General features: G+C 44.2%; 1 protein-coding gene across 3 annotated transcripts in view; it reads left to right on the forward strand.

The window, feature by feature from the left end:
* The first annotated feature begins 2761 nt into the window (after positions 1 to 2761).
* The window catches only part of CDR2 (cerebellar degeneration related protein 2), a 30772-nt gene continuing 16391 nt past the window's right edge, over positions 2762 to 17142 (forward strand). The window contains exons 1-2 of one of the 3 annotated variants that reach the window (XM_002826218.3): positions 2762 to 4659; positions 13860 to 13972. In XM_002826218.3, coding sequence (XP_002826264.1) covers positions 4581 to 4659; positions 13860 to 13972 — 192 coding nt within the window. In that variant the 5' untranslated portion in view covers positions 2762 to 4580. Of the gene's footprint in view, positions 4660 to 10221; positions 10348 to 13859; positions 13973 to 17142 lie in introns of those variants that run through there. The other 2 variants (XM_009250546.4, XM_009250547.4) reach the window with 2 other exon arrangements.

A 17142-nucleotide genomic window follows, 5' to 3' on the forward strand; every position in this document is an offset into this window, starting at 1 on the left:
ATTTTCCAGGGGAAAAGAAGTTTCCTTAAATAGTGTCCTTAAAAACAACCCAATAACACACCAAAAGACATAAAGTTTGTGGGGGTTTTTGCTTTTTTAAACTATCAATAACTTTATTTATTCACTTATTTATTTTTTTTGAGAGGAAGTCTCACTCCGTTGCCCAGGCTGGAGTGCAGTGGCATGATCTCGGCTCACTGCAACCTCTGCCTCCCGGGTTCAAGTGATTTTCCTGCCTTGGCCTCCCAAGTAGCTGGGATTCCAGGCGCGCGCCACCATGCTCAGCTAATTTTTGTATTTTTAGTAGAGACGTGGTTTCACCATGTTGGCCAGGCTGGTCTCAAACTCCTGACCTCGTGATCTGCCCACCTCGGCCTCCCAAAGTGCTGAGATTACAGGCGTGAGCCACCACGCCTGACCCTCAATAACTTTAATTCTCCATATCTTTCTTTTCTTTTCTTTTTAAAGGAGAATTGTTGACTGGGCGCGGTGGCTCACACCTGTAATCCTAGCACTTTGGGAGGCTGAGACAGGTGGATCACTTGAGGCCAGAAGTTTGAGATCAGCCTGGCCAACATGGCTAAACCCTGACTCTACTTGAAACACAAAAACTAGCCGAATGTGGTGGCACATGCCTGTAATTCCAGCTACTCAGGAGGCTGAGGCAGGAGGTGACACTGTCAGGAGGTGACAGTGAGCAGAGATGGTGCCACTGCACTCCAGCCTGGGCCACATGGTGAGACTCTGAAAAAGAAAAAAAAAATGGAGAATTGTTAAAGAACATTTCAGTATGCATTTGAAGTCAAAATGAGCTTCTGTTTTCCAAGGAGCAAACAGCCGGCACTTTCAACCTTGCGAATCAGTGATAAGAATCGTGCAGGGGGCCGTGCGCGGTGGCTGACACCTGTAATCCTAGCACTTTAGGAGGCTGAGGCTGGTGGATTGCCTGAGGTCAGGAGTTCAAGTCCAGCCTGGCCAACATGGTGAAACCCTGTCTCTACTAAAAATTCAAAAATTAGCCAGGCATGGTGGTGGGCGCCTTTAATCCCAGCTACTTGGGAGGCTGAGGCAGGAGAACCACTTGAACCCAGGAGGCGGAGATTGCAGTGAGCCAAGATCACGCCATTGCACTCCAGCCTGGGTGACAAGCGTGAGACTGTCTCCAAAAAAAAAAAAAAAAAAAAAAAAAAAAAAAAAAAAAAAAAAATCATGCCCCTGCATGATTCTAGCCCTTTAGCTTCCACAAATCACCATTGGCAATTACTAAATCCAACTTGCTATCTTTCCAAAGGGTTCTATCTTTAGTGATTAAGGTAGTTTGTTTGAAGTGATCTTATTTGAACTCTGAATATCTCGATGGACAACTAGGGCAGTAGAAGAGGCTTTACAGGGGACCTCACTTTCTTTTCTTTCTTTTTTTTTTTTTTGAGACAGACTCTCACTCTATTGCCCAGGCTGGAGTACAGTGTCACGGTCTCGGATCACTGCAACCTCTGCCTCCGAGGTTCAAAGGATTCTTGTGTCTTGGCCTCCCATGTAGCTGGGATTATAGGCTTGCACCACCACTCCCGGCTAATTTTTGTATTTTTAGTAGAGATGGGCCGCCTTATTGGCCAGGCTGGTCTTGAACTCCCAACCTCAGGTGATCCGCCCGCCTCAGCCTCCCAAAGAGCTGGGATTATGGCATGAGCCACTGCACACAGCCTTTTTTTTTTTTTGAGACAGGGTCTTGCTCTGCTGTCACCTATCATAGCTCATCGTAACCTCGAACTCCTGGACTCAAGCAATTCTCTCACCTCAGCCTCCCAAGTAGCTGGGACTACAGGTGTGCCAGTAACATTTTGCCTTTTTGAAGAAAGGGATTTGTGAGTTTACCATTCCTCTTTTATTATTATTATTACTTTCTAACAGTGTTATTCCTTCTACATTTTTTGCTTGACATCCTACTGTAAGAAAGAGTTTTCTTTTCTCTCCCATTTATTTATATCAGTATGGACTCATGGATTCTTTCTTTTTTTATTCAATGGGTTATAATCCATTACTATGATTATTTATTGTGATGCTCATAATTGGTCCTCAAGGGTACCGGCACTTCTACAGTATAGGTCACAAGCACACAGCCTTACATTTAAAATGAGCACAAAATACTTGCTTTCAGGGTCTCTCTGATTCAGATAGCTCTGTGAGCAAGGCAAACAATCATCTTTCCTGTAAACTGTTTGCTAAAAGGCTTCTCTGCTGGTACTGAGTGTGGCGAGAACTCTAGGTTTTTTCACTCTAGGTCCCTTGTGCTTTCCACCCTATTCAGCAGTCTCCTTTAAGGACTGAAGGGTAAAACTTCAGGCAACAACTCCACAGTGGGAGGTCTTGTCCTTGGCAAGACTTCTCCAGAGTAGCCTACAGCCTATGTGTAAGGTAACCCTGGAGTCAAGTGCTGTTTGATACAGCATCAGCGTGAGGTTAGGTTACGCTGGTTTGAGCAAAGATAGGAGGCAGAGAGACACCCTGAATTTTATTACCCACAAGAATTATTTAGGATGAGTTTTTCCCCTCTTCCAAATTACCCAAGTCTTTTTTTATACAGAAAGACAAAAGTAGCTTGAGTCTATAATTCCTTCCCTACAATTTCCCTTATTTTTAATGTGCAAGTAGCTAAAAAAGCAAGATCACAGAAGGGTTTATAACAAAAAGCCAAAGTCCCCAGCCTCAAATCACTCCTCCTCTTAGGAAAACTTCTTTTTTTTTTTTTTTTTTTGAGACGCAGTTTTTGCCCAGACTGGAGTGCAATGGCTCGATCTCGGCTCACTGCAACCTCCACCTCCCGGGTTTCAAGCAATTCTCCTGCCTCAGCCTTCCAAGTAGTTGGGATTACAGGCATGCGCCACCACGCCCAGCTAATTTTGTATTTTTAGTAGAGATGGGGTTTCTCCATGTTGGTCAGGCTGGTCTCGAACTCTCGACCTCAGGTGATCTGCCCGCCTCAGCCTCCCAAAATGTTGGGATTACAGGCGTGAGCCACCGCGTCCAGCCTCGGAAAACTCTTAATTGCTTCCCATTTTTAGTTCTGGCAGCTGTCTCCATATTTGTGGAAACTATTCATTGGATTATCAATGTAAGGTATTATCTGTCGACTCACTGCTAAAATAGATCAGGATTTAACACTCCTCTCCACCTCTTCCCTCTCTCTGAATTTCTAACAGTTTATCACCTCATGTTCTAGAGATAATCTTTCAATTGTATACTTAAACCTCGATTTTTTTGTTTCGTTGCTCAAAGTTAGCTAGATATTGGCCCTGCTGTCTTCCATCGGCTGCACCTTTACCTTTACGTCAAGGTTGAGAACATTGACCTTCAGGTCTGTCATCCTGCTTAAGAGTTTCCGTGCTTTGTCTGCAAGATGGTGCTTAAAGCTTTACCTACGAGCAGTATTTGCTGGGTTATGTCGGTGGAGGACAGCGTGCTCTGCCTCGCTGGCTACTAAGTGCTGGGGCTGCAGCCTGTCCCCTCCAGGTGCAATGTCACGTCCCCAGATGCTTAACTTGTGGTCTAGGGGTACCTTTTAAAAATCGTTGCAACACTGCTTACAATTTTCCCCCTCCAAGTGGACAGCTTCGGGCATCCCTCACCGCCCCAGATTCTCAAGGGGGTCTGGTGCCCACCGTTTTAGGGAGCATGAGCTTAATTCCCAGGGCTCAGATGTCAAGGAGACAAGAGCTACCGCTCAGTGGGCGTTTTCTCAACCCTAAACTCCCGATCGACCCCGAGTCTCCCCGCCGGACCCGGAGCAAATCTCAGAGTCAAGATGCGAGAAGGGGTGGCCGGGCGGCGGACCTCGGGCTTCCGGCACCCTTGCGCTTCCCGCCGGCACGAAGGACTCCCCTCGACAACCGCCCGCCTCTCAGAGGCCGGAGTCCCAGGCCCTCCGGCCTGCGCTGCCTGTCCACAGACGCGCCGGCCTCGGGACACCCACCACAGGGGTAAGACGCGCCTCCGCCAGCTCCCCAGCTCGGAATCCAGAACGCGCTCCTAGGAGCCTCACAGCGCAGATCAGGGGGCGGGCTTTCGGCCGCACCCCTTCACTCTTTCCCCGCCTTCTTTGTTTATTCCGGACCCGCCATTGGCTGCTTGCCCTCGATACCGGGCGAGCCGCCTGTCTTTAGAGAGACGCGATTGGACGAAGTCCCTGCCGCTCGGCCAGCGGCCCGCTCGCGATTGGTTGAGGCGCCGCCGGGGGTTTGAATCGCATCCCCGGCCGGGGAGGGTTCTGCCAAAGTGCCACGTTGGGCCCGGCGGCGGCGTGAGGACCGGCGGCTGCGTGAGAACCAGGCTCCAGGCGTTCGCGCCGTAACGCCCGGCCGTTGGGGCCGTTGGGAGGCGCGAGGCGAGTCGAGGCAGCCGGCCGGTCGGCGGCGGCCGCCGGCGGGAACGGGGCTGAGGCGGCGCAGCGGAGTCTGGGCGGCGGCACCGCGTCCCGCCCGAGGGCGGCTCTGGCTGAGGGCGGAGGGGCCGGGGAAGAGCCCGGGGCAGCGGCTGAGGCGGGACGGCGGCGGGGGCCACTGCCCCTAGAAGACCCAGCCGAGATGCTGGCGGAAAACCTGGTAGAGGAGTTTGAGATGAAGGAGGACGAGCCGTGGTATGACCACCAGGACCTCCAGCAAGGTGAGGGCGGGGGCGCCCCGCGGGCGGGCGGCGGCCTGACCCGGGAGGCCGCCGCTGCGAAACTGTTAAAAAGTTGCTTTTTCTGGCGGCAGAGGATGCAGGTGCCGGGAAGGGCTCGGGCTCATCTGGCTGCGGGGCCGGCCGTGCCCGCGGATCCCGCCCGCAGGAAGCCTCGGCGCGGGGCCCACGGCCCTGCTAATGCGCAGTTGAATATCAGCCCCGAGGCGCGTGGGGGCCAGGGACGCGCCAGGCAGCGTTTTAAGCGCTTTCCGTGGATTAGCTAGTTTAATCCTCACTGCATTCCTCCGAGGCAGACCCGGGTGAGCCAGTGTGTCCCTCAGTAAGTGGCAGAGCCCGAGAAGCCGCCCCGTCGCAGGCTGTCTAGCCCAGCGCCTTTCATGGCCAGCGCGGAGGGCCGGCTGCTGCAGGTGGTAGTTGTTTTGCGGTGTAGCGGGAGCTGTGCGCTCCGCACCGTAACTCCAGGAGACAGTAACTTTTTAAAAATTTATTAATGTTTGAGGGTACATAGTAGGTGTATATATTTATGGGGTACATGAGATGTTTGGATACAGGCACACAGTGTGAAATAAGCACGTGATGGAGAACGGGGCGTCCATCCCAGCATTTATCCATTGAGGTAAAAACAATCCAATTACACACTTTTGTTATCCCATTTTCCAGGTGAGGAAAGTGGAGGTTAAAACGGTTAAGTGGCTTGCCTAAAGCTAAGTGTGGGAGGGAGTGTTTTTTGAACCCACACACTCAGAAGGAGGAGAGTTATAGTCACCACTCAAACCCCATCTCCTCCTTACCATCCTAGTTTACAGTTTTTTTCAGTTGGGCGTTAAGCTGTTATGCATAGTTCACCAGATGCCAATTGAAATGACAGAAGAAAGAGTGCATCTATCTCTGCCACTTTTCTTCAGTTTGCACGCCAGCTTTCACTTAGAAACAGGCCTGCCGATGGTGTCTCCAGAGAACAATCGTAGAGCAGCCCACACTTTGGAGCCAGTGGGGGCCCCCTTTTTCTTATAGCAGGAGGTAGCAGTTGGGGAACACTTTGTATGTGCCTAACACTGATAGGCCCATAACACAGTGGCTCATTTAATTCTCCCGGTAACACAATAGAGGTAGTAACGTTGGGGAGTGCTAGGGTTCCCCTTAAGACTCCAGAGCAAACATTCTTAACCGCTATACTGAATACTGAACAGTCCTCAGGAATTTTTCCAGGCATCTTCAGTTTCTGCAATTCTGTGTAAATGCTTTCAGCTGTAATCTTGCAATGAAAATTAACATCTCATTTAGTTGAATATTAAATGATCATGTTGCTTGTTCATGCTAACCACTGAACATGGCAGAAGAAAAGAATGTAGACCTGAATAACTCAGAAAAGGAAAATAAATTGAGCACCTCTTTTGGAGGAAGATAATTTCTTAAATTAACATGCAATCACTTTAACCAAAGTAATTCACCTTTATTACACTTATATAAGAGTCCAAGCTACTTAGTGGTTGCAGTGCAGTGTTTGGCACCATCTTCTTTATGTCCAAGAGACAAATTTATCATACATATTAACAAACCTGTTTTCAGATTTCCCCATAAGGATTGATGGCCTAGTTTGATAGTTTCTCCAGGATTTGTGAGGCAACCACTGTGCCATTGCAATATTTCCCTATAATTTAATTTGTATCATCACAACTAAATATTTTTCTTTCCTATATTTAAGAAGCATAAATCTTTAAGGGCATAGAGGGGGCAGGTTCTTTTTTCTTGTATTTCCAGCATCTAGCATAATACATGGCACATACTGGAAGCTCGATTTTAATATTTGTTGAACTGCACTGAAGCACTCGCACAGAATTGTTTTCATGGCTCTCTTCCATCAGGTGCCTTAGTCCACGCTGCATTCTCCCCCTGTGGGAGGTTGTGAGGAACAACCAGCTGTAACACTTCAATCTACCGAGCAGCAAGTGCAACGTGTCAGGGTTACACGTGGAATTCTCTTTAACCTCTGATCAAAATAAAGTCATCAGCTCTTCAAGTTTAACCTTAAAAACACAGGTCTGGGCTGGGTGCAGTGGCTCATGCCTGTAATCCTAGCACTTTGGGAGGCCGAGGCAAGTGTATCACCTGAGGCCAGGAATTCGAGACCAGCCTGGCCAACATGGTGAAACTCCATCTCCACTAAAAATACAAAATTAGTCGGGTGTGGTGGCAGGCCCCTGTAATCCCAGCTACTTGGGAGGCTGAGGCAGGAGAATTGCTTGAAACTGGGAGGCGGAGTTTGCAGTGAGCTGAGATCGTGCCATTGCACTCCAGCCTGGATGACAAGAACGAAACTCCGTCTCAAAACACGCACACACAGGTCTGAACCTCTTTACTGCCAGTTGCATTTCTGTGTTTTTCAAAGGGCTGTTACGTTATCACAGTGGACTTTGACGTAACCGTCTGTGTCATAACCAACTATATGGAGTACGAGTAGATGTGAAATTCCAACAATTATAACTTGTGAATATGGCCTGTCAAAGAATAAACGCTACAGTGTGAATAAAAGGGTATCCTTTCCCCAGTTTTGCTAAGTTATATGTTAACTCCTAAACTTTTAACAGATTTTAAAACTTGTTCATTTCTCAAAAATGTATTATCTGCTCTTTGCCAGCTATTCGCCTGGGCCCTGGGGCCACAGCGCCTCCGCACATGAGTGGATAGGCAGGATTCCTACTCCCATAGAGTGAATGTTCCGGGAATCTGTTCACTAGAGAAGCCTGGAGGTGCGCCTCATGGGATGTGCCCACTACAGCACCTCGTACATTGTAGGTCCTCAATAGACATTTGCTGCTGAATTAAGTTTGGGAGCAGGTCTGTCCTGTTAAACAGATTATTCAGCAGGTCTAGTGGGATTTTATGTGCAGGCATCTGTCCATTTTTTAACATCCTCGTTATTACTGAGCAAGGCTTATTTGGAGAGAACTGCTGAAAACTTTTTTTTTTGAGGTGGAGTCTCGCTCTGTCCCCGGGCTGGAGTGCAGTGGCACGCTCTGGGCTCACTGCAATCTCCGCCTCCCGGGTTCAAGCCATTTTCCTGCCTCAGCCTCCCAAGTAGCTGGGATTACAGGCATGCACCACCACACCCAGCTAATTTTTGTATTTTTAGTAGAGACGGGGTTTCACCATGTTGGCCAGGATGGTCTCCATCTCCTGACCTTGTGATTTACCCACCTCGGCCTCCCAAAGTGCTGGGATTACAGGCGTGAACCACGGCACCTGGCTGGAAAACAACTTTTAATGATCCTGTTCTCACTATCTTACAACTACTGAATGTTTTCCTTTAGCAGTAGAAGCCATGATCTGAATAGATTGAATCTTTGTATCAAAGTTTCCTAGGGTATCCTTTTTTAAATTGAAATTGCTGGAAAATTCTAACCTTAGTAAACTCTGGTCTACTATTCATACCTTGTTAGAAATATGTAAAGCTTTTGTGTAGGCAGGAGGAGAAAACCCTTTGCTGTTACAAAACACTTTGATGGAGACTGTCTTTTGTCAGAGAGCTGAGTTGGCTCAGTAGGAATACTGACAGTAATCTCTGTGGGTAAGATCTTTTCTGGGACAGCAGGAGCCTTCAGTGCAGGTAATGATGGTGCTTGCTTTGAAACATGCCCCTGAGAACAAGGTGGAAAGACTTCAGAGACTGGATTTTCTTTTAAACCAGCTGCTATTGTCATTTGGTGAGCTGTGCAAACTTAGAATAAGGATTCAGGTTTCTGTTATGTGGATCAGTAAATGAACTCTTAGTTTAAAGGAATCCTAAAATTTCAGGATGAGTACATCCTCCTTGTGTACAACTATTTTGCTGAATCACTGTTTGGAGGGTTATTAAAACTGACAACATCATTTTTCTTGATATTTATATTCAGGTTTTCTGCTTTCCCAATTATAGTAACGTTGGCAACAGGAGTTAAACAGAAGCATCACTAAATGACGTATTTGACTTTGTAATAGGAAAAACTTTCAGCCTGTTAGTGAATTACTCCTACAGACTACCAGCTAACATGAGAATATGTCATTTTTTTTTATTTAAGAAACTAAAGTAAAATGGGAAAAATATAATAACAGTGGGATTTAAAGGTTTCGAAACTCTGGAAGAAAGGTTCTTTAAAAAAAATTACTTGGCTGCCAGTACTAATTTTTTGCCTAAAGCATAGAGCTGAGTATCTGTTTAAAGCTAACAGTTTACACCATTAAAAATATATTATTACCTGCAAAGACTCGTTAGTGAAAGAATATTCAACACATGAAGGTATTGATATGTTGAAATTCTCAAGCCTGCAACATATTTTTAGTAGTTGCCTAAGCCAGGCCAGTTCAATAGGATTTAGAAAAGACCCTCTTTAATGAAAATTCTTTTTGTAGTCCTGTAGAGATGAACAGGTGTACAAGGCTTCGAAACTATATTATTTCCTTTTCTTTTGTGCCTTAATTAAAACTATAAGGGACATTCAATATTCTATTCCCTCCACTAATTATTTAGAAAACTTTCTTGGGCTTACTGCCAGCTTTTGGCCTCTTTTGGTTATGGAAGCCAGCTGCTACTCAACAGGAAATGAACTTTTTAAAGACAAAGTCCGGTGTCTTTAAGCTAACAGATGAAGTAATATCCTTTTATACAGTGTGACTTCACAGGAGCTTTCTTGTAGTTGGGACTTGTTAAAATTATATCCTTAACAGCCTATCAATATTTAGGAGATCGAGACTTCAGGTTTCTGAGCCAGGTTGGTGCTTTGTTTTACTGGAAATAAGGATTGAGATAAGGACAAGTCTCAAATTGTTTTTTGTTTGCTATCTACCAAAGAGTGCTGTCCTTGGCATCTCTTTCTGCAGGAGCAGGGAAGAAGTTCCTGGCTACTCTTAAGTAGCACAGGTAGTTCCGTAACTGAATGAAAGTGGTTGGTGATAGTCTCAAGTCAGTCTTGATTCTGGGAGAGGTTTTGGCCCAGTTGGGTTTTTTTTTTTCCTGCTAAGAGACAAGGTCCTGCTATGTTGCCCATGCTGGTCTTGAATTCTTGGGCTCAAACAGTCCTCCCGCCTCGGCATCCCAAAGTGCTGAGATTACAGGTGTGAGCCACCACACCTGGTCCTTGGCTCAGGCTTTAATTGCTGGTTAAGAGCATCTTTGGTGAATCTGAGCCTTCCCGGTGAGGAATTACCACTTTACACATTTAAGAAGGAAAGACTTAAGTAATACCTAGGTAATGTTTTTATACTTTGTCTTTAATACAGTGTGGTAGCTTCCATGTGGGTCTATGTATACACATTACACGCTCTGTGAGTACAAAATCATTTTTTCTGGAACATGTTGAGCCATACATAGTTCCTTTTTCATTTGGTGAAAACAAGGTATTAACTTGCCTGGGGTTGTATGTGCTTTCACTAGCAGAGCAGGCAATAAAAGCCCAAATAGTTGAACTGTAATTTCTCATTGCAATCTGTGAAAACAAGTAGAAGAAATTAAGTACCTCAACAAGGGGGACATTTGTATTCTCTACCTTGAAGAAGCTTGCGGACCTCTCTTTCAATTGCCTTAAAACTCTGCAGATGAAGATAACAAAGAATTGTGATGAGAGTGAGAGTGAGAACCTGTTGACCTAAGAGTTTCTGTCTCATCTGTGACTCACCTTGGAGCTTGATTAGGTTAGTTAACAGCTTTGTGCTTCAGGCTGTCTCATCTGAGAAACTGGACTAAATACCTTTAAAGATATAAAGACTAATGTCTATAGAAAACAAGAAGTAGGCTGGGCGCAGTGTCTCACGCCTGTAATCCCTAGCACTTGGGGAGGCCGCGGTGGGCGGATCACTTGAGGTCAGGATTTCGAGACCAGCCTGGCCAACATGGTGAAACCCCATCTCTACTAAAAATACAATAATTAGCCAGTTGTGGTGGTGGGTGCCTGTAATCCCAGCTACTCAGGAGGCTGAGGCAGGAGAATCGCTTGAATCCAGGAGGCAGAGGTTGCAGTGAGCCGAGATTGCACCACTGCACTCCAGCCTGGGTGACAAGAGTGAGACTCCATCTCAAAAAAATAAATAATGACAAGAAAAAGAGTAATGTCTCTTAAATGCTTTGAGCTATTTGTAAAAGTTCTGTGTTTTGTAAATACAAGTTATTTCTTAGACTTAATGGAAGTCTTTTGTTTGTTTGTTTGTTTGAGACAGGGCCTCACTGTGTTTTTGGTAGAGATGACATTTCACCATGTTGCCCTGGCTGGTCTCGAACTTCTGAGCTCAAGCTGTCCACCTGGCTCACCCTCCCAAAGTGCTGGGATTATAGGCATGACCCACTGCACCTGGCCTCCAAAGTCTTAATGAATGTAATGACTGTAATAGACATTGTTAGTTTTGAAATCACAAGAGAATGTATTTTAGCACCTATCTGCCAACAGTATACTGTTTTATTTTAAATGGGTGTAAAATGTTTTTAAATGATCTGGAGTTGGGTGTGGTAGGTTTTGCTGCTTTTTCCAGAGTGAAAACTAACCAAGTAGAATACTAATTATGCACTTGAGTGGACATTACAACAACTAATGCTGTTGTTACCATTTACTCAATGCTAAGTTTTACTATCAGTAGTGGTGGATAACCATTAAGCCTTATTTGTCAACCTCTAAAAATTAAGTTTAAAAATCATTATGTAGTGAGTTTCCTTGTTTTGATGATAAATTTTTTTCATAATACTTTTATGACATAGTTAATGGCTACTTTCCATCATACCTAGAATAAAATTTAAACTTTAACTACCATGGGCTATAAAATCCTATATGATCTGATCCCTCATGCTTCTATCATACTGGCTGCTTGTCAGGTTGTAGAATATGCCAAATTCATGGCAAGTTCTTCATCCTTCAAGCTTCAGCTAAAAGGTCCTCTCAGACCTTCCTTATGACCTCCCTTTCTAAATTGGGCCCTAGGCTGGGCACAGTGGCTCATGCCTGTAATCCCAACATTTTGGGAGGCTGAGGTGGGAGGATGTGTTGAGGCCAGAAGTTTGAGATCATCCTGGGCAGCATTGTAAGACCCTGTCTCTACAATAAATCAGGAAGTAAGTAAGCTGGGTTTGGTAGTGCATGCCTGTAATCCCAGCTATTTGGCAGGCTGAGGCAGGAAGATCACTTGAGCCCAGGAATCCAAGGCTACAGTCAGCCATGAGAGCACCACTGCACTCCAGCATGACAACAGAGTGAGACCGTGCCTAATAAAGAGACAGAAAGCCCTTTTTTCATTATCACCAAATCCAGGTTTTTCTCCCCCACTTTATCTAAAAACATGTCAGAATTCTGCCCGTCCTCTCCGCCACCCTGGTCCAAGCCACCATCATCTCTCACCCAGATGATTGCAGTATCTTTCTGTCACTCTGCTCCCACCTTTGTCCCATTCATTCTGTATAACAGCAGCCAGAGTGATCCTGTCAAACCTCCATTGGATTCCTTCATTTGGGGTAAAAGCCAAACTCTTGACCTCTTTAGTTAGGCCCTCCCCAAACTGGCCATCTTGGAGCCCCTTTGATTTGAGTCTTCCCCCTCCCCTCCCTGCCCAATACATTCTGCTCCACCCTCGGCCTTCTTAATGACTCAGTCATGCTTCCTCCGAGGTGCTTTGCACTTGCCTTGCCTCTGCCTGGAGTGCTGTTTCCCTGGATGGATCTACATGGGTCACTTATTCCGTTCTTTCACATATTGATTCTAATGTGGCCCTGGTCACATGTTCTTAAATTTCAGCCTCCCACATCCACACTCCTCCTCTACCTCTTCCTTGCTTTATTTTTTCTCTTTAGCATTTATCACTATCAAGTTTTATTATGCTGTTTCTCCCAGTAGAATATAAGCTCCATGAGGGCAGGGATTTTTTTTAATGAGTTCCTTATGGCTCCTGGGCACCATCCCAATGCCTAGAATAGTGTCTGATATTATTGAGTATATGCATGCATGCATGAATACTGTTTATCACAGTATGTGAGTTTAGTTACTCATTTGTCTGGCTTCCTCCACTAATCTGGGAATGTCAGCAAAGCAGGACTTCATTTTATTCACTGTTCTATAGCTAATGCTTAGCATAGTGCCTGGCAACAAAAACATTCATTTGTGAATCAATGAATATTAATAGTACTTTGCGTGTGTATTGCAACTTAGTTTGTAGAGTACTCCTTTATGTATTATTTCATTTGATTTTCATAGTCTTATATTGATAAGACAGTCATCTCTCTAAACAAGAATACTAACTATAGGGGCCTTAAAGTCACCATATTGAAAGTGTTCTGGTAAATGATAGTCAGAACTGGGCCTGAGACTTACCTGCCCAGAGTGCAGTGCATTTCCCACTGTATCAAAGGACTGCTGCATAAGATTTACTATGCAGAGAAGTATTTCAATGACCTATGTTACAACTAGTGTCCTTTCTTATATTGTTAACTAAATTTTCATTTCTGGGAGTTGAGTATAATATAAACAAATCCTGTTTTATGGACATTATACCTAAGAATAGAGAGAGTTGAAAAATGAGGTTTAAAATATGGTTCTGTGCTAAATGGAAGTATGAGCTACTGACATGTAATTACCTCAAAAGCACATTGCTGTTTTGCTTTTCTAGTTGCTCATCTTACAGAAGGACACGAAGAGAAGTATAGTGACCTGGGGCAGTGTTCTTAATGCTGCTGTATTTTTCCTTTTCTTGACTTAATAAATTTTAGTCCCCTTAGGAGTCCAGGATATATGACAATAAACTTTAACAGTTGTATTCACAGCAGCCAAATTCATGGGAACTTTAAAGATTTTTGAAAGCTCCACCTATACCTTGGCTCAAGGGTCCATTCAAAAAAGTAGACTGTCAGGATATGAATACATTCATTCTACTAGCAAATAGGATTTTAGAAGTAACACTGCAGAATGATCATTCCTAAACAAATAACGGCATCTCCATAAAGTAGATGACTGTTTTTCACTTCTTACAAGTATGGGTACATAAGAGAATACATTACCTGCTGGAGGCATCAGTTTAACTGAATTTTAAGTAGAACTCGCATTTCCTTCTGTGCCACTCCACCTTCCATTGGGATGTGACTTAAACTACATGTTCTTTTTTGAAGGACTGGGTTATATAAATTGTTGATGTGAGATCATTTGTATTATTCTAAGATTCATTTGTTGTGCTAGATCTTCAGCTTGCTGCTGAGCTTGGGAAGACATTACTGGATCGGAACACAGAGTTGGAGGACTCTCTTCAGCAGATGTATACAACCAATCAGGAGCAGTTACAGGAAATTGAGGTAATTCACTTGGCAGGAGAGTTACACTTTTGACACTTCGATGTGTTGCTGTTATGCCAATCACATGCTGGTAAAATAACACTTGCAATTAGACGCAGCATTTTATTTTTTAACACAAACTTTTTTGAGAATAAGAACCACCTCCCGAGTAGCTGGGATTACAGGCGCCTGCCACCACGCCCAGCTAATTTTTGTATTTTTAGTAGAGACGGGGTTTCACCATGTTAGCCAGGCTGGTCTCGAACTCCTGTCCTCAGATGATCCACCTGCCTCGGCCTCCCAAAGTGCTGGGATTACAGGCATGGGCCACCACGCCCGGCCTAAAAAATGCAATATTTAAGATATACAGAATGGTGTAAGAGAACAATACAATGAATACCCATATATCCACCACCTAGCTTAAGAAAGAAGACTGCCCACACTGTTGAACTTCCCACTGGCGAGGGAACTTATACCTCCTCCTTGGTGGCATATCCCTCCCACCTACTACCAAACCATATCCTAACCATTGTGGAAGTCAGTGTGGCAATTCCTCAGGGATCTAGAACTAGAAATACCATTTGACCCAGCCATCCCATTACTGGGTATATACCCAAAGGACTATAAATCATGCTGCTATAAAGACACATGCACACGTATGTTTATTGCGGCACTATTCACAATAGCAAAGACTTGGAACCAACCCAAATGTCCAACAATGGTAGACTGGATTAAGAAAATGTGGCACATATACACCATGGAATACTATGCAGCCATAAAAAATGATGAGTTCATGTCCTTTGTAGGGACACGGATGAAATCGGAAATCATCATTCTCAGTAAACTATCGCAAGGACAAAAAACCAAATACCGCATGTTGTCACTCATAGGTGGGAATTGAACAGTGAGAACACATGGACACAGGAAGGGGAACATCACACTCTGGGGACTGTTGTGGGGTGGGGGGAGCGGGGAGGGATAGCATTAGGAGATATACCTAATGCTAAATGACGAGTTAATGGGTGCAGCACACCAGCATGGCACATGTATACATATGTAACTAACCTGCACATTGTGCACATGTACCCTAAAACTTAAAGTATAATAATAATAAAATTAAAAAATAAATAAAAAATTTGGAAAAAAAAATCATAGTTCCTGATTTCACAATGTGTTCAGATGTTTTGCTCCATTCAAATAATCATAAAATACATGTTGCTTTCTCTCTGCTGTGATCTTGATTTGTTTACATTTTTGCTGGATATTTTATTAAAATACTACATTTTTGGCTGAGTGTGGTGGCTTATGCCTGTAATCTCAGCACTTTAGGATGCCGAGGGAGACAGATTGCCCAAGCTCAGGAATTCGAGACCAGCCTGGGCAACGTGGTAAAACCCCATCTCTACAAAAAAAAATACAAAAATTAGGCTGGTGTGGTGGCATGTGCCTGTATTCCCAGCTACTTGGGAGACAGAGGTGGGAGAATCCCCTGAACCTGGGAAGTCAAGGCTGCAGTGAGCCACGATCGTGCCACTGTACTCCAGGTTAGGTGATGGGAGCGAGACCTTATCTCAATAAAAAAAAAAATAATACCTTTTGCCTAGCTTAACAGACTAAAATGAAAGATGCTAGGCTAGGGCATTAAAATGGCCCTCCATGCTGCTAATCTTATAAATGGTCCCCTTCAAGTAGTTCAGTTATGTGTAGGCCACTTGACTGTAAAGATAATCATGGGTATTAACCGGACAGTGTCCCATCAGAACACCTTTCTCCATGTCCCAACCCATGCTCCCCGCAAAAAGGGTCTGTACTTAAATTATAAGCTCCTCCCCCTCAAATTGGTACAGTAGACCCAGGACTTTTGTGTCTGTGCACAGAAAAATGTAAAACACTCTAGAACAGTGAAGCAGTTCATCATAATGAGTACTTTCTAAAGCTTTGATTATTTCCTGAACCAGGTGCTGGGAATTCAGACAAGTGGAGAATTACATAGTCCTTCCTTAGAAGTGATCACATTATACAGTTTTAAACTTTTGAATACAAATAAACCTATCATCAAAACAAAGGCAAATGTACAATCTCAATATCCGTTAATTTTACCTAGTAACATAAAAGGTATATACAGTAGGCCCTCCCCTTGAGCAGGATTTCTGAAATACACTTTTATAACTCTAGGAAGGTATGGCTTGCAATGATATTGAAGTCACCGGGTACCATTTTTAGCATATTCTACATCAAAAGAGCATAGAATATGTTTTACACTAAATTGAATTTAACGACCTAGTGTAGGCCGGGCGCGATGGCTCAAGCCTGTAATCCCAGCACTTTAGGAGGCAGAGGTGGGCAGATCACTTGAGATCAGGAGTTCGAGACCAGTCTGGCCAATGTGGTGAAACCTTATCTCTACTAAAAATACAACAATTAGCTGGGGATGGTGGCAAGCACCCATAATCCCAGCTACTTGGGACGCTGAGGCAGGAGAATCACTTGAACTGGGGAGGTGAAGGTTGCAGTGAGCTGAGATTATGCAGCTGCACTCTAGCCTAGGCAACAGAGCAAGACTCCATCTCAAAAAAAAAAAAAAAAAAAAAGACCTACCGTAGAGTTTGCCAGAAACCTAAAATGTAGAAAAACTAGGCATTTAAAAACTATTAAACTAGGCTAGGCATGGTGGCTCACGCCTCTAATCCCAGCACTTTGGGAGGCTGAAGTGGAAGAATTGCTTGAGGCTAGGGTTTGAGACCAGCCTGGGCCACAAAGTGAGACCCTGTCTCTAGTCTAAAAACAAAACTATTAAACTAGCCAAATGTTTTATTTGGTCAAGGAACTCCTTCCTACTTTGTTTCGTAGACTTCGTTTTTTAACTCAGTGGGAGATTTCAGAATAGTCCTAAACGATCATCACTGTTTGTATTTGTGTAGAGACATAGTCTTAATTGTATTATCGTAGTCTACGAGGTTTATCCAAGGCCTGATTATTGCTAATAGTTAATAAATTGTATTGATGTTTCCTGTTAGAGCATTTATAAAACACTGTAACTGGTACTTATTTTAGCATAACTTTCAAGTATAGCTGAAAGAAGTGTAAATATTTGTAAGTTGGGAGAATGATGCTTATTGATTAGGAGATTACAAACAACTGCTTTATGATCTAAGTTGTCTTTTTTTCTGTGGTATCAAGGATGATTAAAC

The sequence above is a fragment of the Pongo abelii genome, chromosome 18 (assembly GCF_028885655.2).
Source record: "Pongo abelii isolate AG06213 chromosome 18, NHGRI_mPonAbe1-v2.0_pri, whole genome shotgun sequence".
Lineage (NCBI taxonomy): Eukaryota > Metazoa > Chordata > Mammalia > Primates > Hominidae > Pongo > Pongo abelii.